General features: G+C 31.7%; 1 protein-coding gene across 3 annotated transcripts in view; it reads left to right on the top strand.

The window, feature by feature from the left end:
• The window catches only part of rod (kinetochore component rough deal), a 157,706-nt gene extending 137,094 nt beyond the window's left edge, over positions 1–20,612 (top strand). For all 3 annotated transcript variants that reach the window (XM_072531606.1, XM_072531605.1, XM_072531607.1), the window contains 5 exons: positions 2,079–2,304; positions 8,269–8,433; positions 18,005–18,133; positions 20,365–20,439; positions 20,498–20,612. In XM_072531606.1, coding sequence (XP_072387707.1) covers positions 2,079–2,304; positions 8,269–8,433; positions 18,005–18,133; positions 20,365–20,439; positions 20,498–20,524 — 622 coding nt within the window. In that variant the 3' untranslated portion in view covers positions 20,525–20,612. The remainder of the gene's footprint in view (positions 1–2,078; positions 2,305–8,268; positions 8,434–18,004; positions 18,134–20,364; positions 20,440–20,497) is intronic.
• Positions 20,613–24,675: the final 4,063 nt, after the last annotated feature.

The raw sequence follows: 24,675 nt of genomic DNA, 5'->3' as shown, positions 1-24,675 counted from the left end.
CAATCATGGATTGCCGTTATTTCCGTCTGGAAAACAGTCACATCCTTAGATAGACTTACCGGGAAATGAATCCCTTGATTTATCCCTACTATGCCGGCTCCCACACCCTCCGATGTTTTTGAGCCATCTGTGTATTAGGTAGCAGCAACTTGTATGGGTACTCCTTCATTCCAGTCTTCCCTGCCTGGTATCTTAATTGTGAACTTATTGTTAAAGCTATATCTCGTAGCTGTTGCATGGATAGCTTGCCCTATCACAATATCCGCTTTTAGCTCCTCGATTAGCTTTCTGTTGTCAGCACCATGCATCTGGCTTCTATGTCGCTGACTATGGATTAATCTGTGCATCACTGATCTGATCGCCCTGTATAAATATATGAAGTGGTGGTAGATTTACAGGACTTCCAACGCTGCTGTAGGAGTTGTTTTTATGGCCCCATTAATACACAGGCATGCTAGCATTATGTATTACCTAGCAACCTTATTGCGCCCACTTGCTGCTTCTTTGTCCACCATGTCACCAAGCAATAGGTTATCATTGGTCTAATAACCCTTGTGTATAACCATAGAGTCATTTTGGGGTTAAGTACCCAATTCTTACCGCACATTCTTCTACATCTGCCCAGGGATATAGTAGCTTTCTGTGTGGTTTTCAAAATGTGAGTATTCCATGTAAGCCTATGATCAAAACACACTCCAAGGTATTTTGTTTCTTTGGCAAATGAAATCTCTGTTCCTCCCAGCAAGGTTTTAGGCCTTGTAGTGCTGTTTTTTTGGTGAAGTTGACGATTTGTGTTTTCTGAGCATTGACTATCAGTCTCTCTTGTTTACACCAGTCGTCAACTATATTTAGGGCTGCTTTCATTCTCTCAGACACCACCTAGGCAAACCTGCCCCTAACAACGATTGCTATATCGTCAGCATATCCTAGACAGTAAACACCTTCTGTGGACAGATTTCTGAGGAGATCATCTACCAAGGTTGCCCAAAGTAAAGGGGACAGAACTACTCCTTGTGGACAGCCTCCACCTACTTTTGCTTTGATGGTTGCTTTACCCAGAGTGGATATTACTGCCCCATTCTCCAGAGATGCCCTTACCCATCTGCATATTACCGCAAGTGCGCCTCGTCTGCTCATAGCCTCTATCAAAGAGCCGGTAACATTAATAAATGCCCCTTCTATATCTAAAAAAGCGGCCATTGCTATTTCTTTGTCTTTCATTGACTTTGAGATAAGCCTATTTAGATCATCCAACGCAAAGTCCGTAGATTTACCAGGTTGGTATGCATATTGACGATTGCTTAGAGGATTATCTTTTAGCACTTCGTCTCTGATGTACCTATCAATAAATCTTTCCAGTGTTTTTAATAGAAAATAAGATAGGCTTATCGGTCTATATGACTTTGGTGTTAGGTCTGATACTTGACCTACCTTAGGCAAGTATAAGACTTTAACCTTTTGCCAGATTTCTGGTACGACCCTCCATGCTAAACTGGCTTTGAGGAGCTTGCATAGGTGTGGTATCAATACCTCTAATCCCATATGCAACAGTATTGGATATATGCCATCTATCCCTGGAGACTTATATAGCCGAAACCTATTTATAGCCCATCTTGTCTTGTGATTGCTGTGGCTATTTGCCAATCTTTAGACATTGGCCTACTCAGCCTTTGGTCTATGTTGGTTTGCCTATCTGCATCATCCAGAATTGTTGAGCCCGGAAAGTGCGTGTTTATTAGTTCTCTAAGACTTTCCTCTTTGGTGTCCGTAAATTTGTCATTAGCTTTCTTTAGGAAACCTACTTCTTTAGTTGTAGCACCATCCTTTGCCAGGACTTTATGGATTCGAGAACATGTCGGGATATCTGTAATCTTACAAAACTCTCTCCATGAATTCCTTTTAGCTTTCCTAATTTCTTTATTGTATAGCGTTAGCTTATACCTGTAGGCATCCCAGTCTTGGTTACTTTTCCCTTTGTTAAATAGGCTTCGGACTTCCGACCTCATCCTCTTGTGAGGTAGTGTGTGCACTACGCCGCTGCAATTTTGCGTTACTGATACTTTATTTTTCTTTTTTAGGAATTACATAGATAAGCTCACTCTGTTGAGTGACTTGGAATCGTTGGGAATATTTTTAAGCGTGGAGACTTTACAACAATATAACAAAAAGGAATTGTTAAAAAAACTTTCTAACATCGGAAAACCACTAGCTATTAAGTGTATGGGAGCCCTGTGTATTACTTTTCTGCTGGAAGAAAATTTATATTGGGACTATATTGTCAAGAGTTCTATCAAGCTGGAAATGGCAAGTATGATTTTAGTAGAAGTAGATATTTCGAAGAAGTTAATTTACTTGTCAAATTTTCTACATTCCGACTGGACAATTCGATGTAAATATCAGGATCGAATTGTTTTCTAATGCCCCTTTGTCCGATTCTTCTCGATCGACGATGGTAAATAAATGGTTGAAGTGTGGGGTAAAAATTATAGTTTTATTGACAGCTACTGATAATTACACTCTAGTTGTTGGTTAGGTAACTTTCTATAATAGACTATGCTCAAATGAGCTCAAATCCCCAATTTATAATTTTACAAATAATGTATACCTCAGCACAGAGGTTAATGCTTCTATCATACTAACAAACTTTGAACTATGAGCTTACAATACAATTCATTCTAGGCCGCTATTGCAACACTTAGGAAGTTCAATTAGAAACTATATTATTTGGCAATTTATTAAGTTTGCAGGTTGAATGGACTCTAATTATTAAAATATTACTCGATTTGTTTCACAATGTTTCAATTATACCCGGTGAAACTATGAAAGGTTAAGAAGTTAAGAATAATGTGAGATTACAAGTTAAGGGATTAATTTGTGATTGAATACCGACAAAATTTATTTGTTTTTATTGACATCTGCCAAAAATATGACATCATCGATATGTTTCATAACACTATGTGACACATTATTCGAAAACTCTTGTCACTGACACTGACACTTTTTTAAATTATTCCCGGGACACTTGTATACTACAAGATAGTCAATAGCATTACAAGGAATCAGATTGATTGTATCATGATTAATCAAATCGGATTACAATCCACTGGTGAGTAAACGTCGTCTTAAACTGAAAAAAATCTAAAAAAATAACTGAAAGAGAATATGATTTAATAATAATTAAAAATGCACAAAGAAACAATAAATACAAGAAAATATAGAGCAAAAAGTGACTAATGTTGAACACGTAACGAATAACGTTGGTAAAATACCAACAGACTGGCTAAAATCAACATTCGTAGCATTACCAAAAAAATCGAATTCCTCACAATGCGATGATTATCGAATATTAAGCTTGATGTCTCATGTCCTTAAAACTTTTCTCAGAATTATCCATATACGAATTTACAAGAAGTGCGAGTTCCAGATGAGTGACACTCAATTCGGATTTCGAAACGGATTGGGAACACGAGAGGCTCTTTTTGCTTTAAATGTGTTAACGCAACGATGCAGAGACATGAATGTAGATGTATATGCATGTTTTATTGACTATCGAAAAGCATTTGACTGCGTTAACCATCAAAAGATGATCGAAATTCTGAGAACAACTGGAGTTGACGAACAAGACTTGCGAATTTTCTCAGAACTATACTGGCACCAAACGGCAACAATTGAAATAGAGCACACAACATCCGAAGACATACAAATCCGACGAGGAGTGAGACAGGGTTGCGTCTTATCACCGCTACTCTTTAATTTGTATTCGGAGTCTATATTCAGAGAAGCATTAGACGAGGTCCAAGGCGGAATTAAGATTAACGGAATCAGCATAGACAACATCAGATATGCTGATGATACCGTCTTAATAGCAAGCAACGCACAAGAACTACAAAATATAATAAATGCGGTAGTTCACCACAGCGAAATGTTCGGTTTACATCTAAACGTTTCCAAAACTAAAACTTTAGTATTTTCAAAGACACCAATAAACGTATAGGTGTATGCCAAGGGTCAAATAATAGAACAGGTAAATTCCATAAAATATTTGGGAACAAATATCAATAGTCAGTGTAATCCAAAAAAAGAAATCCTATCAAGAATCGAACAAGCAAGAAAAACATTCATGAGCATTAAAACATTTTTTACAAGATCAGACCTTAGTCTACAGCTTAGAATCCGAATGATCAGATGTTACGTTTTTTCTGTCTTACAGTATGGCTGTGAAAGTTGTACAATGGACTCTGAAATAGAAAAAAGAATAGATGCCTTTGAGATGTATATATACAGACGAATGTTGAGGATTCCATGGGTACAAAGAGTTACTAATGTTGAGGTACTTCGTCGCATGTGTAAACAAAAAGAATTACTAGGAATAATCAAAGAGAGGAAAATGCAATACTTGGGTCATGTGCTGAGAGGCGAAAGATATGAATTACTTCAAGTTATACTGGAAGGAAAAGTACAGGGCAAAAGATCAGTAGGAAGACGCCAGAACTCGTGGCTGAAAGACCTGAGAAGATGGTTCGACCGCTCATCCGCAGAGATCTTTCGCGCAGCAGTTTCCAAAACTACAATTGCCATTTGGATCGCCAACCTTCGAAAGGAGACGGCGCAATGAGAAGAAGAAGAACGAATATAGAAAATTACATCCAAATACCAAAAGATACTAATTAGGAAAATCAAAGACAAGTAATTGAGAATAAGAAGCACAAAAAAAAGACTGTGGATGAATAATGAAATACTGGGTATGATGAAAAGTAAAAAGACGATGAAAGATAAGAGCACGGTGGAATACAAGAACATTGATAAAGAGATAAGGAGTGCTCTAAGATAAGCCAAATATACATGGATAATCGAACAACGTAAAGAAATTGAAATATTGGAACAAATATATGATATCTTCATGAAAATCAAAAAACTCCTCGAATTTATACATTTAGAAGATCAGATTGTATAGTGGCTAGGGACCACCGACCCATAATAGAAATGGAACAAAAAGATTTGGAAGAGTCTGAAAACTCAAATTCTTTGGACAAGTTTACCTACATATTAACTTATTTAAAAAACATTTTTTTAGTAATCGGATATATTATTTATAGTATATTAAAGAATTATTTGCTATTTTTATTGCTAAACATATTTAATATTAATAATTATATTTTCTATTTAAATTAATATATTATTTTTAATAGAAATTTAATAAAAAATGGAATGTGTAAAAGGTGAGAGATGCGACAATTGCAGAAAGAGCGGCAGCGAAAGATGAAATAGGAACAGAAAATTGTGCTCGTAAAAATCATTGTGCGCAAGAAAAAAATGAAGCTCACAGAAAGATGCTTACCCGACGAACTAAAACAACTGTAGAGAATTACGAGAAAAAGAGAAGAGAAGAAAAGAGGATACTCAAAAGAAAAAAACGAAACCACATAAATAAGGAACTTAATTATATAGACAACCTCAACAGAGAGACAGAATTCAGAGCATTCTATAAGAGAGTTAATATCAACAGAAAAGAATTCAAGGCAACCACAAGACAATGTAGAAGTCAGAATGACAACCTATTAATAACAAGGAAAGAAGTATTGAACAGATGGGTGGAAATACTATAAGCAGCCACTTAATATAGAGGAAGAAGAAGAAAACCTGGAAGACAAAAGAGATGTGGTAAGGGGAACAGACGAGAGGGAGGAGGAACCACGAGCGATTCTTGATGTTAGAGATGCAGTTAAAAACTAGCCAGATACAAATCACCCGAAATAGATAATCTTCTAGCTGAACTATATAAAGAAAGTGGTCACGATACCATAATGGCATTACAGCAGCTTCCCTGGTATTACACAGAAATCCCTTCCCAAGGATTGGAATATTGGAATACTTTGCACCATACACAAAAAAGAAGATATCTTTGAATGCTCTAACCGCAGAGAAATTACGCTTCTAAATGCAGCGTATAAAATATTTTCCACAGTACTATATCACCGTATGGCACCATATGCAGAATGGATAGTAGGAAAATACCAGGCTAGTTTCAGAGGCGGTAAATCGACAATTTATCAGATTGCAACCCTGAAACAATTTTAGAAAAAACACTGGAATATGGTATTGATACTCATCACATATTTATAGACTACAAAGCTGCCTACGACTTTGTGAATAGAAGATAAATGTTCAAAGCAATGAAAGAGCTAGGAATACCAAATCAGTTGATAAATTCAACAAAACTAACTATTGAAAAAGTTGAATGTAGAGTACGAATTTAGGGGGAACTGTCTGTACCGCTTAAAACAAATAACGGGCTGCGACAGGGAGACCCTCTTTCCTGTATACTGCTCAATATGGCTCTGGAAAAAGTAATACGTATCTCACAAATTACAACCATTGGTTTAATATATTATAAATAAGTGCAAATCCTTGCCTATACTGATGAAATCAATAGGTATTGTTCCTGGGAGCGCTCCTTAACACTGACAATAATACTACCGCAGACATAAATCGCAGAATTTGCACGGCCAAAACATGCTATTTTGGACTCAATCTCCTCCTGAAATCCACAATTATATGGAGAGATACAACAATAAATTTTACAAAACAATAATACACCCAGTCCTAACATATGGTTCAGAAACCTGGACTCTAACAAAAAATAATGAAAACATGTTAGGATGTTTCGAAAGAAAAGTACTAAGGCGAATCTATGGAGCAGTGAAGATTCAATTTCGAACTTTCTAGAATATACCAGGAACCAGATATCGTAAAACCTATTAAGATAGGACGTCTGAGGTGGATAGGGCATGTAATACAGATGGAATAAAACGAACGAACTAGAAAAACGCTCCTTGATAGACCCATTGGCCAGAGAAGAATACGAAGACCCAGAACAAGGTTCCTTGATAACATCGATGAAGACATGAGAAATATATGGGAATACGTGCTTGGCGGAGGAAGGCGATGGAGAGAAATTCTTGAGAAGGCTAGGACCCACGCCGGGTTGTAAAGTCAGAATGATATATTTAAAAATATGATCTATTTAAGAGACTATTACCGTCTAGAATGCTAAAAAAGATGACTGCAAAAGATTACAAAAACATTTTTTTTTCTTTTTTTACATTATTCCTGTATTTTAAAGATGGCGCCAAAAATTTTCAGTTAATCTATGGAACGGCAATCTGAAATATATAATTCGAGAGGGGTTTTAAAAAACGAGTGCCCTTACGTGATAGTTTACCAGAAAAATTGAAAATTCTTAAAAAGAAACAAAATGGAGAATATTTGAAATAATTGTTCAAAAACTTACCATTTTTTCGACTTTTTTCAGTGACAAAAATTTTATTATTATTTTTTTTGGTCAAATTGTGGTAAACTATCATAGAGGAAATCAAAACAAAAGTTTATCTCAAAACTTTAATCTAATCCAGTCGGTCGATTTTAATAAACTTTAATGCATTGTGTTTGTTTTGGTTTTCTCTATGATAATTCACCACAAGCTAACCAAAAAAATAATAATAAAATTTATGTGACTGAAATGGTCAGTTTTTTAACAATTCTTTCAAGTCTCCGCCATTTTGTTTTATTTTAAGAATTTTCAATTTTTTTGGTAAACTGTCACTTAAGCCACTTATTTTTTAAAATACTTCTCCAATTTTATATTTCAGAAGTGCCGTTTTAGAGATTAACTGGCCTCCATGGAGAAGTATGTTTTGGACTAAAAATTTTTGGCGCCACCTTTAAAAAACATAAACCATAGAAAAAAACATTTTTTTTGTAATCTTCTATTTTTTTTGTATTCTAGATGGTAATAATCCCTTAAATAAATCATCTTTTTAAATATGTTTGGCAATAAAAATAGTAAAGAATTCTTTAATATATTATAAATACTAATATGTCAGACTACGAAAAATATTAATATTTAAATGAATTTAATTAAGTTGATATATATTTTTAGGTAAATTTGTCCAAAACATTTGCGTTTTTAATTTTATATTAAAGTTTGTATAATTTATTTTAAGAAAAGTTTTAAGAAATTTTAAAACGTAAGATTTTATAAATTTGTACAAAATGTTGGCAGTAAAGGAAGCAGATTGCCAGTATCCTTAAATAAGCTAGTCTTAGGAACACATCCTAAAAATATTAAGTGTCTCATGCTTCAGAAAGTGCAATAAAAAGTCCAAATTGTCAGTAATTTGTAAATAGGGGGACATATATAGTCGGTAGAAGAATTTACTTGATCAGTTATTGCAATATTTTGTAATATTTATTATTAATCCCTTTTAGATAGAAGAGCTGAAAATATATGTGGAGTACCTTAAAAACAAACGTGATAAAAAGTTATATATTAATGCTTGGCAGGCGATTATAGATAAATCTTTCCATCAAATATCAAATATATCAGATGAAAATTTGGAAGCAGTTTTAGTGAATAATTTCTTAACTATTCAGGTAAGTTTATAGTATAATAATTTCTAATAAAATGCTTAAATGAAATAAAAAGGTAATATTAAGTTTAATTAAGGTTTAAAAACTAAAAAGTGGACATCAGTAAAATGACCAAAAAAAATGAGTTAATGTATATATATATATATATATATATATATATATATATATATATATATATATTATGTATATATATATTATGTATATATATATATATATTATATATATATATTATATATATATATATATATATATATATATATATATATATATATATATATATATATATATATATATATATATGTTTCGAAAGATTTCCGTGGTTAGTACAATTAAACCTAGATCTAAGATTAATACTATTACAGGAATTAATATTTAACTCAACAGTCTTCCGAGTTGAACCGCGTCGAATCCATATCAATGATAATTGACGATATATATATATATATATATATATATATATATATATATATATATATATATATATATAAATTGTTATGATGTGTTTTTTGTTTGAATGATGAGCAATGAGTATTTTTAATAATATAGGGTTTTTATCGCGGTTCTCAAAGAATTAGTTTGTAAGTACTTTTTTTAATTATCTTTATTATAACTATTCTGAAACACACATATATATATATATATATCTAACCTAGCCAATGTAAATTTAAAATAAACTATCTTTAAATTGATATTCTTATAAAACTAATTAAATTCTATAGACAATGTAAAATTTAAACAAACTATCTTCAGAATTGAAACTGTTATGACACTAACTAAATTATATTAACAAAATTTTGTACCTTTCTTTCACTGAATGCCTAAATGAACTGTTTTCCACTATATATATTCTAATCACCACTGAATGTCTTCGTACTTCGGTTATCCTTGTTTTTTGTGAAATTACTTTTTCCAATTATCAGCTTCTACCAATTTAAGATATATTTTTCTTCACCAGCATTTATACACCACCAAGCAAACCAGCAAACAGCATTTATATTTATTCTTCTTTTCAATATACCAATATCTAATTATTATAAGTTGATTTATACTAATCTCCAATCATAATATAATTTTAATTCCTTCCAATATTCTTCTAATATACTTTTTTAATCTTCAATAATTATTTGTGTATAATTATAAATGTGCATTAAAATATATGCATAATTTTTAATCTTCATTTAACTCACTATATTAAACAATTGGACTATTTGTAACTGATTCACTGACTCCAACTAACTTTCATATTTCTTACTAAACTTTTCTGACTGACTTCTTGAAAATTCTGAACAATTTACTTCACTAACTAAATGTGTCTACTAACTTTCATAATAAAACTGGCCTGACTTCTGACTAAAAACTGCCCTCTTGAATCCAAATCACGGGTATTTATATCTTTTTGGATATTCTAGAATCATCTGGTAAGAGATCATGTTCCAATTTGTTCTATTACTTCTATATAGATGTTCTCGAAAAAAATATCTGTTCGATCCACCGCCATAATCATTATTTCGAGAATGTTCGACCGTAAACAATGGTCAAATTCTGCATTCTGGAGAATTCGTTCATTTTTTATTGATAATTTTGTTTACATTTAGGCTTTTCAGATCAGAATATATAATTAAATTAGTAACTTAACATTCTAATTTAATAAACTACACATTTTAAACAACTATAACCCCACTTATATTCGTAAAATTCTTAAAATGACACTTGGAATGGAGGGTATAGTGTGTTGCCTAGTCACATGGCTCACTTAAATATATCTACAAAATCATAACTACTAAAATACAACTTTTTACAATTATTATATGCTAATTTCTTAAAATGCCCTCACATAAATATATTTTTATAAAATTCTCTAGTATATAACTTATTTAAAACAACCAAATATCTAATATTATGTAGTATATAACTTATAAATTATTTTCTATAAACCCTAATCGTATCAATACCCCAAAATAATATTTAAAATAAATAATTTACTTATTATTTTTTTAAATATTAATTTTCTCATACCTTATTAAATTTAATAAATTAATAATTCAATTTTTTTTTTATTTAAAATGTGTTAAATACATCCCTGTTCGCTGTCTATGTCAAAGCAGAGAACAACGGAGCACAGTTCAGCTATTCTATGGTCAAACTGTCATGTCAAATGGAGCAATGGATGCGATATCAGAGAATAAAATATAACCTTAATTAAAAATGTAATCGATATGGTGTTCTGTTTATTTATAGACAAAATCTAGGAATTATTTTCATTCAAAATAACTTTCATCAATATAAATTGGTAAGTTTTTTCACTTTATTATATTAGAAAGACATTTTTATAGCAATTATAGTATCAATTTTGTGTCTAACCCCAAATTATGATTTTTAGGGTACAAATTAATTTCCATATATACAAAATTCAACAAGTATGATGTCAAATTGATTCAAAATATCATGAAGACATCTACATAGAGCACTGCAAGATGATTGAAGTCCAAATGGTACTACTTTGAATTGATATACTACTCCATCTATCTGAAATCCTGTATACTGTCTACTTTTTCTTTCTAGAGGTATTAACCAGAAACTATGCTGTAAATCGATTTTAGTGAAAAATGACATTCCTGTAATTCTTCCTAAGATTCCATCTATACTCATTGGTGCTTCAAATTGCTTTTCAGTAATCTTGTTAATATTCCTTGCATCCAAACATAACCTGATTTCACCTGATCTTTTTCGTACTACTACTATGGGGTTAATAAAACGTGTGTCTGCTTTCTCAATGATTCCATCTTCTAACATATTATTAATTGTTGTGTTTACTTCTTCTCTGTATTTATATGGTATTGGGTATGATTTTGTTTTAAAATCTTTTTCTTCTTTAACTTTTATACTATGGATATAATTTTGTGCAATTCTATTTTCTTTATTGACAAGTCCCTTGTGTTGCTGCAATATGGAAATGACTATTGATTTATATTCTTCAGGGCAATTTAAAACTTTCATCATATCTTCTTCTTTACAAATAACATTATTCTTCATTATGTACTCATTATTCCTTGCTTCCAATTTTACGCACTCCACCTCGTAGGCATCCATCTGCTTAAAATTTCCATTCCTTAAATATTCACTACAATAATTATTCTTTACATTCTTTTTGGACATATCCCTATCATCAAAGTACATTTCTTCTTCATAAACATCATTATTTTCTTTTAATAATATCCTATCAACTCTTATTCCTTCTTCTACCTCATCTTTCTGCATAAATTTAATTATTTGCCCTTCCAAAGTTACCATTCTTTCTTCAAAATCTATCTTTACTTTCTTCTTTTCCAATTCATCATTTCCCATTAATATATCAACACATAAATCCTTGACAATAAATCCTTGCATATTAATTTCTTTATTAAGAATATTAATTTTAAAATTGGCTAGTTTATCAATTTCACCCAACTTCTTATTATTTGCACCAACAATTTTAATTTTTGGAATCTTTATTATATCTGATAATTTTAATGTATTAAAAATAAAATTCTCCGAGACTAAAGTACTTTCTGAACCAGTATCTATCATAATCTTAATCATTTTATTTTTGGCCAAAGCATTTATATAAATTAAATTAATAGATTCAATAATTTTATCTTCATCTAGAGAAATAAATTCAGAAGGTTTTTCATAATAGCAATGGCCTAACTTGTAATTCAGAAAGTTTACTGCACAAAATTTTGATTATTAGAATTTTCAGATTGTATCTGACCACTTGGATCTGATGTCCTATGTCTTTCCCTACTATGACTTCTACTCACATTTTCTTGCCTTGTACTATTTCGTTCCCTGTCTTCGCAGCTCCTATTCCTTTGTACACAATTTACCTGTCTGTTATAGTTAGGTCGCTCTGTATTTCTTCTATTGTTAAAATCTTGTCTATTATTATTAGTACTGTTATTAAAATGTTGTCTATTATAACTAGTATTGTTATTAAAATTCTGTCTATTTTGATTACTATTATTATTATTAAAATTTTGTAAACTATCAACATATCTATAATTATTATATGATTGTCTATATTGTTGATTATCATTTTTATTATATTGAAAGTTATTATTGTTTTTTCTGTTGTTATTATTACTATTACTTGTCATATTGCCTCTTTGTATTCTTTGAATAAAATTAATAAAACTATCTATTGTTTGAATATTTTGTACAGTTACTGTTTGGACAACATCAGCATCAAAATGTCTAGATACATTTAAGACTGTTTCTTCCTCTCTAAGTGGTGGTTCTAAATATTTTGCAACTGTTATCAGTTTCAATGCATAATCTACCATATTTGATTTTAAATTGTGATTATACTTTCCAAAATATAGAATTTCTCTAAACTTGGCTTGCTCTAATTCACCCCAATAATAATTTAAAAATTTATTTTCAAATGTTTGTAAATTATCTAAATCATTCTCAATACTAGCAAACCAAGTTGCTGCATTGTCATTTAATGTCATTCTAATATAATCTTTAATATCATTAATATTATTCACAAATCTTAATTTATGTTTTAAACTATTTATGTATACTCTAGGATGCAAATTTTTTATATTACCAGAAAATTTAATCCCAGTCTCATTTGTTAAATTTAAGTAAGGTCTCCCTATGTCTCTCATTTGTGAAATATCATCTATTCTCTGTTCCACATTTCTTATTTGATTACAATTTATTTGGATATTTTGTTGTATATCGTCTAATTTTTCTTCTGTGTTTCTCCTGTCTTCGTTAATTTTTACTTCTAAGTTACATTTTTGCAACTCTATTTTCTGTTCTATATCTATCTTATTATCTTGAATAATCCTCTTTACTTCTGTCCTCTCATTGTCTATCCTTTTCTTGTAGTCATTCCGTATACTTTTTATTTCATTTGCTACTTTTTTCTCTGCAGCTTCAAGTTTTTTATCCATTTGTTTTACAATTTTATTATTATTATCTTCTATTTTCTTTTCTAATTTTCTATAATTCTCTTCCAATTTCTGTTCCATTTTTTTCATGTCTTCTTTGACTTCTTTTGAATTCTCTTCCAATTTTTTTATGTCTTCTTTGATTTCTTTTGAATTCTCTTCCATTTTTTTCGTATTCTCTTCCATTTTCTGTTCCATTTTTTTCATGTCTTCTTTGATTTCTTTTGAATTCTCTTCCATTGTCTTGTTCATCCGCATCATTAATGACATCAAAGCTGCCATATTGACATTTTCCTCTCTTTCTAGATTCATTTCTGCAGTATCTTGTGGAACTTGAACTAAACTCTCCTCTTGTATAGGTTGTGTTTCTACTTCCACATCTTCTTCATTCTTTTTGCTTCTTGTACCTTTCTTTCCTTGAGACATTTTGAGACTTTACTTGTTCAAATATAATTAAAAATAAAATCTATAATTTTTTCTTTCTACTGATAATTAATTTAATTATATGAGAGCACTTATCTTCCCAAACTAATTCTTTTAAATAGAGAGCCACCGCGTTGGGTGCCAAATTTGTTATGTGTTTTTTGTTTGAATGATGAGCAATGAGTATTTTTAATAATATAGGGTTTTTATCGCGGTTCTCAAAGAATTAGTTTGTAAGTACTTTTTTTAATTATCTTTATTATAACTATTCTGAAACACACATATATATATATATATCTAACCTAGCCAATGTAAATTTAAAATAAACTATCTTTAAATTGATATTCTTATAAAACTAATTAAATTCTATAGACAATGTAAAATTTAAACAAACTATCTTCAGAATTGAAACTGTTATGACACTAACTAAATTATATTAACAAAATTTTGTACCTTTCTTTCACTGAATGCCTAAATGAACTGTTTTCCACTATATATATTCTAATCACCACTGAATGTCTTCGTACTTCGGTTATCCTTGTTTTTTGTGAAATTACTTTTTCCAATTATCAGCTTCTACCAATTTAAGATATATTTTTCTTCACCAGCATTTATACACCACCAAGCAAACCAGCAAACAGCATTTATATTTATTCTTCTTTTCAATATACCAATATCTAATTATTATAAGTTGATTTATACTAATCTCCAATCATAATATAATTTTAATTCCTTCCAATATTCTTCTAATATACTTTTTTAATCTTCAATAATTATTTGTGTATAATTATAAATGTGCATTAAAATATATGCATAATTTTTAATCTTCATTTAACTCACTATATTAAACAATTGGACTATTTGTAACTGATTCACTGACTCCAACTAACTTTCATATTTCTTACTAAACTTTTCTGACTGACTTCTTGAAAATTCTGAACAATTTACTTCACTAACTAAATGTGTCTACTAACTTTCATAATAAAACTGGCCTGACTTCTGACTAAAAACTGCCCTCTTGAATCCAAATCACGGGTATTTATATTTTTTTGGATATTCTAGAATCATCTGGTAAGAGATCATGTTCCAATTTGTTCTATTACTTCTATATAGATGTTCTCGAAAAAAATATCTGTTCGATCCACCGCCATAATCATTATTTCGAGAATGTTCGACCGTAAACAATGGTCAAATTCTGCATTCTGGAGAATTCGTTCATTTTTTATTGATAATTTTGTTTACATTTAGGCTTTTCAGATCAGAATATATAATTAAATTAGTAACTTAACATTCTAATTTAATAAACTACACATTTTAAACAACTATAACCCCACTTATATTCGTAAAATTCTTAAAATGACACTTGGAATGGAGGGTATAGTGTGTTCCTAGTCACATGGCTCACTTAAATATATCTACAAAATCATAACTACTAAAATACAACTTTTTACAATTATTATATGCTAATTTCTTAAAATGCCCTCACATAAATATATTTTTATAAAATTCTCTAGTATATAACTTATTTAAAACAACCAAATATCTAATATTATGTAGTATATAACTTATAAATTATTTTCTATAAACCCTAATCGTATCAATATATATATATATATATATATATATATATATATATATATATATATATATATATACAGTATACTCCCTCTATAACGAACACGGTTATTACGAGGTTTCGCTTATAACGAGATACATTAGATGTCCCGTGAGCGAGGCAAATTTGGTTATAACGAGATAAAATAAGATCCAAAAACGTGTTTTTTACGTTTTTGGTCGGGTCGTGGCTATAAATAAATACCTTTTCAAACAGTCCCTCAATAAACTTAACTGCAGCCCGCAATAAACTTCTTTACAATGAATAAATACAACTGTTTCACATCTTTAGAAAATATGATAGAATGATACTGGACCATTTAAAGCAGTTAAAAATGACCGAGTTCTTAAAATTGCAGAAGCAATAGTTTATGTTATCCTTGAAAATACGCTTTATACATTATGTAGTTGGAAAAAAATATAAGTACAGATTTTTTGTTTTAACGTATATCATTGATAATAAAAGTAAACAACTCTTTTATGTTTTAATATATTTCATTGACAATAAAAGTAAATAACTTTTTTTCAAAAACGCCATTTAAACAATATTTATTAGCATCTTATATTGCTCCGAATGGCTTCACTATAGGAAGTTAATGGTTTAGAAAACTACAGATTCATATGTATGCACAGTATTATGATTGTCTGATATAACGAGATTGGCTTATAACGAGGTAATTAGTCTTTCATTTCAGTTCTCGTTATAGAGGGAGTCTACTGTATATATACAGTGTGTAAAAGCCAAATGGAATAAATTCATTATTTATAATATAATATAATGTGATGGCTTGTGATATATCGTTTGAAAGGTCTTTTCATTCTCCATTCAAAAATGTTGTCGCTTTCAAGTTTATTAAGATTAATTAAGATAAAATAAATTAAAATCATGTGGTTACCGAAATTCGCTACAATACAATCAAAAACTAAAATGTAATGCAAAACGTAATAAAATGTAGAGCACGAAAAAGAACTATGAATGTTAATGAAGTAGATGTTCAAAATGTTCACCGCGAACGTCTTGGCAACATCCTAATCTCAAATAAAACTGTCTTCTAACATTATTTAACATAACAGGCGTGATCGACCTAATCGCAAGCGTTATTCGTTCTTTTAAGTCATTTAAATCAGAAGGTTTAGTTTTGTACACATGGCTCTTTACATATCCCCATAAAAAGAAATCTAATAATGTAAGATCAGGTGATTGCGCTGGCCATTCAATCGATCCTCGCCTCCCTATCCACCGATTGGGAAATATTGTATCGAGGTACTGCCGGACATTAAGTTGGTAATGTGGTGGTGCTCCATCCTTCTGAAACCATATCGTATTCGCTGGAACTTGAGGGTTTCCTGGATCAGGATATAAATTTGCCAACGTTGGAATGACATCATTTTGAAGTAGTGCCAAATAATTGTTGCCATTCAAGTTGTCCTCAATGAAAAAGGGACCAATGATATTGTTTCCTACAATCCCTGCCCAAACATTAACCTTTTCAGGGTATTGAGTGTGTTCTTCTCTCATCCAGTGAGGATTTTCCGTGGCCCAGTAGCGGCAATTTTGCCGATTAGCATGACCGTTAAGTGAAAAAGTACACTCATCAGAAAACATAACGTCTTCTAATTGGATAATATTGTTATCCAACATGTCCATCATTTGCTCACAAAAAAAAGTTCTCCTATCAAAATCGTCTTTCATGAGCTCCTGAGTAGGTATCATCTTATAGGGATGCAATTTATTTTCTTTTAATATGTTTACTATCGATGGCTAGCATTGAATGTAGTGGATGCCTATCTACTCGATGTATGTGGATTTTCCTGAAACTCAAGCAACATATCTAATTTGAGTTCATCACTCAGTGCATCGGCAGCTGCTTTTTTTATCTGCCTTACATGACCAAACTCGCGAAACTGCTTCTCTATTTTACTTATTGTTCCTTGGGATATAGGCGGTAAATTAGGAAATTTCTCATGAAATAGGCGAGTTACTTCCTGTTGTGTTCGGGTGTTATCTCCGTAATCAATCATTTGTAACACTGTTATTTTATGCATTTCCGTTAATCTAACCATTTTTCAGAATTGAATTGAACGAACTTTTTACTTAAACTAAAACGTTGCCACGGAAATTCTTTAAAGTTTTTTAATGGTTACCATCTAAAAACCACATTGCTATGGTTTTTGTTCACTTTCTCTTTATCAAGACCTAAACGGGAAATAAGTTTTGAGTATATTTTAGCGAATTTCGGTAACTACATGATTTTAATTTATTTTATCTTAATTAATCTTAATAAGCTTGAAAGCGACAACATTTTTGAATGAAGAATGAAAAGACCTTTCAAACGATATATCACAAGTCTATACTTCCTATTTTAAAAATTGGGGGTTGTACCTGTCATTTTAAGGGGGTTGAAGGTAGGGGTTGCATTTTCACGTTAAAGAATGTCAAGTTATAATTTAAAATTGACGTGTTTCGGGATTTTTTATAAATATGTACAGTAACCTAAATAATGAATTTATTCCATTTGGCTTTTACACACTGTATAAACTTTTCTATTATGTTTCGTTGTGTTTAGTTTGTTTTTAATACAATTTTTATTTTTTAGTCTTGTCCAGTATCGTTTTCTTTAAATTTCGATAAAATTATTCAAACTTGTGTTGATTTGGGCAAACCTGAATTTGCTGCTCTATTGCTTCAGTACATGTCCAAGGAAAAACAGGCAGCACTAGAGAAAGTAAGTAAAGTGAAAGTTGTAAATTATGTATGGTCTTTGTATTAACTAGCCAATTATTATTATTTAACCAATTTTTACACTGGTAGACTGAGAACGTATCCATTTTCAAACAAAAACTCAAAATTACCGATTACTTAGTCGATGCAAAAATCGTAATAACTTTGAAGATGGCAACTCTTTTTCCGGGAGTTAATACTATTTTTATTCAAGAATGTCAAGTTTGTTGTTAACTGAACAGCAAAACTCAGTGAAATTGATAAGAAACTTGTTGTAGTATCTGCTGCTCCCTGATGTAGTGTAGCGATATAAAAAATGTGCTATACCCTGCCTCGTCTTCGCCTGTTTTCTTTTCCAATGAATTGTAGTCTTTGTTCTGTTAATAGTTCCTTGTAATAATCCTTCCATTCTTTGTCCTGTATATTTCCCAATTTAATTTTTTCTTTTGAGTTTTGTTTCAATCCCCTCAGTACTTTCCATGACTCCGAAGTTCTTGTACCTCCTATGCATGTTTCAATATTTAAGCAGGTTCTTTCCCATTCTTCATCCTTTTGTTGTGTTATTTGTTTTTTCACCTCTCTATCTTTTTCTCTATATTCTTTATAAACTTCATCGTTGTTTGTAGTCAGCTATTTTCTGTATAGTTGCTTTTTTTTCTTGAATTATTCTTTTTGTTGGTTCATTTATTTCATAATAGTGCTGTTTATTTGTTATATGTTCTTTTTCTCCAAGGGCTTCGAATGCTGCTTGCTTTATACTCGCCTTTATATGCTCGTATATTTCTTCGATGTTGCCGGATCGAAATTCTATTAGGTTTTTGGTCTAGACGTTGTTGGTATATATTGATTATACTTGGTATATATTGACAATATTGATTTTTGTTGGGGTAGTTCTATATTGTATTGTTTTTCTCTTATAGTGTTCAACGGTTCTTCTGTAGAGGGGGTTTGTTATGTTTCCAATTAATACCCATTTTTGCTGTCAGTAGTCTATGGTCCGTTCCACATTCTGCTCCTCTTCTGACTCGCACATCTTTGATCTTTATTGTGGTATCTTGTTTGATTATTATGTAGTCTATTATCGATTTCAGTTTTCGTGTTTCTTGCTTGTATATTTATGAATATTTTTATGTCTGAAGAATCCGCATTATTCAATCAGACGTTCTCCGTTATCGTTTTGTTCATCCTCTCCAAATCTCCCCACTACTTTATCGTTTTCTTTCCTTCCGGTTCTGCCGTTAAGGTCTCCTGTTATAATTATCTCCACGTTCTTCTTAATTAGCTCTATTTGATGTTGATGTTGTTCCGGGAAATGTTCTTTTTCTACTCTCGGAGAATCGTCTGTTGGTGCATATACTCCGAGTATCACTGTCTCTTTACCGTATTTGTCTATATGCATTTTAATTATTCTCTCGTTGATTGGTTCCCATGTTCTAACCCTGTTCTTTCACTTATTTTTGATTAGTATTCCCACTACTGCCTTTGCTCTACATTCTTTATTAACTCCGCTCCAGCAGTGGATATGGTCTTCTATTGTTTTCGTTTCATTTCCTTTCTTTTTGGTTTCTGTTGTTACTAGTATGTCGATGTTGCTTTCTCTAAACTCCTTGATAACTTTCGTCGCCTTTTTGTATATTCCATGTTGCAACTATGAATATTCTATCTTTTCTTCGTTTTGATTTTTGGTTGAGCTTTGATAAGACTGGGTCTTCCGAACTCTTCGCAACATTGCCCCCCCCCCCCGTATCCGATGGTATCAGAGGTGTGCATTTCCACCCTGGGGATGTGTTTCCGTATTTGGCTTTTTTATCTTGCGATTTTCGTTTTTCTTACCCCTATGTTTCTCTGTGTGTTAGATTGGTAATTTCTAACGTCACAACCCCCGTTTGGAGGACTGTTTCTTCAGCCGCCCATTCTGGATCAGACGCTCTTGGTTCTTCCGCCCTCTCGACCATTGTGACTTTTCCAGCCATCCTCTGCTCTCGAGACCGTTGACCGGTTTTCACCTGTACCCCAGCCAGGGACCCTCACAGGGTGCTATCATCCGGGTCAGCTGAATCCTGGTTTTTTGTAGAGGTGTTACTCCTCTATCCCTCCTCTTTTATCCGGGCTTGGGACCGGCTGCATCGGTTATAGAGCTACTCAATTCAGCTCATACCAATCCAGGCAGAGTTCACTATCATTCTTTTAACAATAAATTCCTGATTTATATACTTTAATTACTTTTTGTTTTAGGATATTTTTCAGAATCCTTTAAAAAGCACTTCATTAGAAAAATTAAAGAAGAAGGGATTATGGGGAGTTAGAAGTGTAAGTATTTTTGTTGCATTGGTTGTACATTTCATTTAATAAACAATTTCTTTTTCAGCTGAAACACGCCGAATCGACTGATTAATGCTAAGTTTAATAAATAAGTTAATTATGTTAATTATTTTTCAAATAATTTGTTTATTTTTATAATAAAGTTAATTATATATTTTGAAAATCGTTTATTTTAAATACCTGAACATATATGTGTATTTATTATTTGTACTCAGCTATTCGCATCTATTAATGGACATAGCTTTTTCTCAATATATCAAATTTTCTTTATTGTGGACTGTTTGTAATCAGTTGGTCGCTATCGTTCCGATATGATGTTTGAGGGATGTGGTCTATCCCTATCAAAAGAAATGTAAAATGCACTTCTTATTATAATCAACTGTGGTTTAAAATAATGTTTAGCATCAGAAATACCCAGCTGAGTCAATATAATTACATTAAAACACATAACAAAAGAAAAAGTATACTTACGTACTTATAGGGCATTAAGTGTATTTTTTTATAAAGTAACAGAGGAGTAAGATACAACCAAAAGCAGTTAAGGTGTAACGATAATATTTTGCTTACCATAGGGTAAGAAAATCTGGATATAAACGGCTGTATTAATACAAGATCTATGCAAATATGCGCATATGCGGATGATGTTGCCATAATAAGCCGCAACAAAAGGGTATTAAGCGAAAAAGTTATAGAACTGAAACGAGAAGCTGCTACGTTTGGTCTATATATAAATGAAAGCAAAACAAAATATATGGAGTGCACAAAATCGAATGAACATGAGAATCTGAAGGTAGACAACCATACCTACAAATATGCCTCCACTTTTCCCTACCTAGGCTCAATAATAAATGACAACAACAACATCAGTCAAGAAATACAAGCACGGATTCTTAGCGGTAATAAGTGCTTTTATGCATACAAAGACTTAATGAAAAGTAAGTTACTGAATCGTGAGTCTAAGCTGAGAATCTACAAAACAGTAATTAGACCAGTGGTCACATATGGATGTGAAACGTGGACCCTCTCAACCACTGATGAAAATCAACTGAGAATATTTGAGCGCAAAATACTAAGGAAGATATTTGGACCAACCCAATGCAGCGATAGTTCGTGGAGAATTAAAATGAACCACGAGCTGGATGAACTAATGCAGAGCGTAGATATTGTCAGATTTGTAAAGTCACAAAGACTAAACTGGCTTGGTCACCTAGAAAGAATGCCAGATAATCGAGCTGTAAAAGTAGTCCAGAGATGGAAGCCCCAAGGAAACAGAACAAGAGGAAGGCCCCGTAAAAGATGGATAGACGACGTAGAGAGGGATCTTAAAACCATGAACATCAGGCAGTGGCGAAGGAAAGTATCCGACAGGGCAGAATGGAAGAACATTGTTAAGCAGGCCAAGACTCACAAAGGGTTGTAGCGCCATTAGAAGAAGAAGAAGAAGGGTAAGAAAATAGGGGTAATTATAAAATTGGGGAAAGAAACTAATGGGGGTCAAGATAGGGCAAGCAAAATAAACGCTACTATGCGAACGGACACTCAGGGGTTAGTTGGAGAGCTGGGGTCGTGGATAAGTAAAAGACAAGGGGGTTTTAATTGGGGCAACTACAGAAAAATGAAATAAAGGGTCATAAATCTCTTGGGACAAACAAAATGAAAATAAACCGGAAACACCTCAAGAAATTTAATATAGGGCGCCACTTGAGGTGCCTAATTATACCTATTACAACCAGCTAGTTGTAACTGGAGATATAATTATCAGAAATGCAAAACATTCAAAATCTTTTTCAAATTAAACTCAAAAAGGGTTAGTTAAAAAAAAATAAACAAATGTTAAGAAACAAAATCTAACATTTATTTTTGTGTCACCACAAACAGTTACAAAACATAGAGAACACAAGAATGCTCAAAAAAAAGACAATACAAAATATTATAACAATAGCTGCAAAATACAAAAATACAAAAAAGACTTACATGTGTCATCTGTTTACAATTTCCAGGAGTTGGAGATACTACAAAAATTTACAAAATTTAAATGTAAGCTAACCTTTCTTTTAAAGAAAACAAAACAAATCAAAAATGCTAAAACGGGCTGTCATAAATTAACATTAAATTTAAAACAAAACTGAACAAATACAATGACGGCTAAAAACAAACCATAAAATTTACTACTTTAAATATTACAAATCCTTTTAAATTTTAATGAAAGCAATTATTAAAAAAATGTCTGTCTTTACTTTAAATTGGACACAAAAAAAGTTACCTGAGTTTCACAATAACACGAAAACAAGTTCCTGAGGTTGGAAACTGGAGTTGAATCCTGGACACGAACAAAAGGGACTGGATCTCACACTGCAAATTGGATCGACCATTTGAGGCCGAAGCCGGCACTGAGCACAAAACTTATGACTCTGCCTCTTAAACAACCGGAACAGGTAGAATTAGACGATTAACTGCTACTAAAATTGATTTCCATTACGTAAGATGAAGATTTCCCTGAAAAGGGACAAAAACAGAAAACTACAATTTGAATTTGGACATGACGCTGGAGATCACCGCTCTTCACCGCGGCTCCAACGAAAGTGACGAAATTATCTTTAAAAATTGCTCGCATAAGTTAGAACAAACAAAGCACTTAGGCTTTGATTATCGACGGCGGCGACCTAAAAAGAACGAAAGATTATAAATTAAAGGATACGAACTAAGAAACATTAAAAAAATTCTTCGTTATTATAATGCATATATAAGGGGATTTCAATTAACACATATACGAGGGGATTCCAATAAATTTCAAATGCTACAAAGGCCATAAACGATCATGGTGAGCATTAGATCTATAGCATCTGGCAGCATTAGATATGGTGACTGTTAACACATTCTCCTCAAAAGAGAGAAGCTCAACTTATTATGTACAAATGTGAACAAAATCAATCCCAAATAGAATATTTTATGACAAAAAAAGAAGATATACGTGACTGCAAGTGGTAATAGTTAGTGAAACAGTAAGCCAACTGTGTTACGGTTTTGTTCTTCCACATCAAAACTATACAAAGTCGAAGTGACACATATTTATTCTGTTCAGGGACACTTCTTTAGTCAGCGTGACACAAATTTTGGGGCTATAAGACAGGCCTTAAAAAGAGTTCAAGATGCCGAGGAACCCAAACTCTACGTAAAAAAAATCGTACAGTGCAGACAAACTCCTTCTCCTTTCTTCCTCAAACATGACTCCTCTATAATACATGACTGAGATGCAGCACTTCTTCCTTATTTTTTGAAGAAGCCTGTGAATAAAGATTGTGAGTTTAAAATACAACAGTATCGCGTGCTGAAGTATAAACCTTGTGTGACACTGGCTGCTTCTAAAACCTGCTTTGAAATGTATACCCTTTTTAAATATGCAAAATGGTGCCACTTGACCTTACTCTTACACCTTTGCCTCAGGTTTCTATTAATCAGTCTAAAATAAAAGACGTGAGAGACTTAAGAGAAGAACTTAGAAATTTCTACAAATTTTTATTTAAGGAAAGCACACCGGCTGAAAAGGACAATGAGAGTAGTGCTGATGACTCAGATGGTGGGGAAAATTAGCATAAAATTATAGTATAATGTAGTGTAAACAAAATAAAAGTTTTCGTGTTGTACAAAGACCTTAAATATTATTTTAAATCTTTGTATTGAACTGTGCTTATGAATCTAATTTATTAACTTTATTTATTATAAAAATGTTCCAACACTTAGTTTATTAGAGTCTTTATTTAATTTATATAAAGTCTTACGATAATTTATTTACACTATTTACACGATTCTAATTTATATACTAAATTTCCGCGTTAAAATTCAAACTCGATACAACTATTCAGACTAACTGTTTTCAATAAAAAGATCCTCCATATATATATATATATATATATATATATATATATATATATATATATATATATATATATATATATATATTAAATAGCCGTTATTCCAGAGTTCCCTCGAATTGGATTGTGACAGCATGGAACCCTCGAACAGCATGGAAAGAAGACAGGTTTTTATCGTAGGCTAAACTACTAGAAAAATACTTATTAGAAAAACATGTTTACAGGTTAAATGTGAGTCATATTTATCGTAACAGTATACTATAATATATAACTGTAGTATACTATACAACAGTAAAAAGTTATAGGCCTTTCTTCTGCAGGAGACGTTTTAATCTGCCAAATGTGTTCTCCA

Source organism: Diabrotica undecimpunctata, chromosome 5 (assembly GCF_040954645.1).
Source record: "Diabrotica undecimpunctata isolate CICGRU chromosome 5, icDiaUnde3, whole genome shotgun sequence".
Classification (NCBI taxonomy): Eukaryota; Metazoa; Arthropoda; class Insecta; order Coleoptera; family Chrysomelidae; genus Diabrotica; species Diabrotica undecimpunctata.
This window is presented reverse-complemented; position numbering and strand designations above follow the sequence as displayed.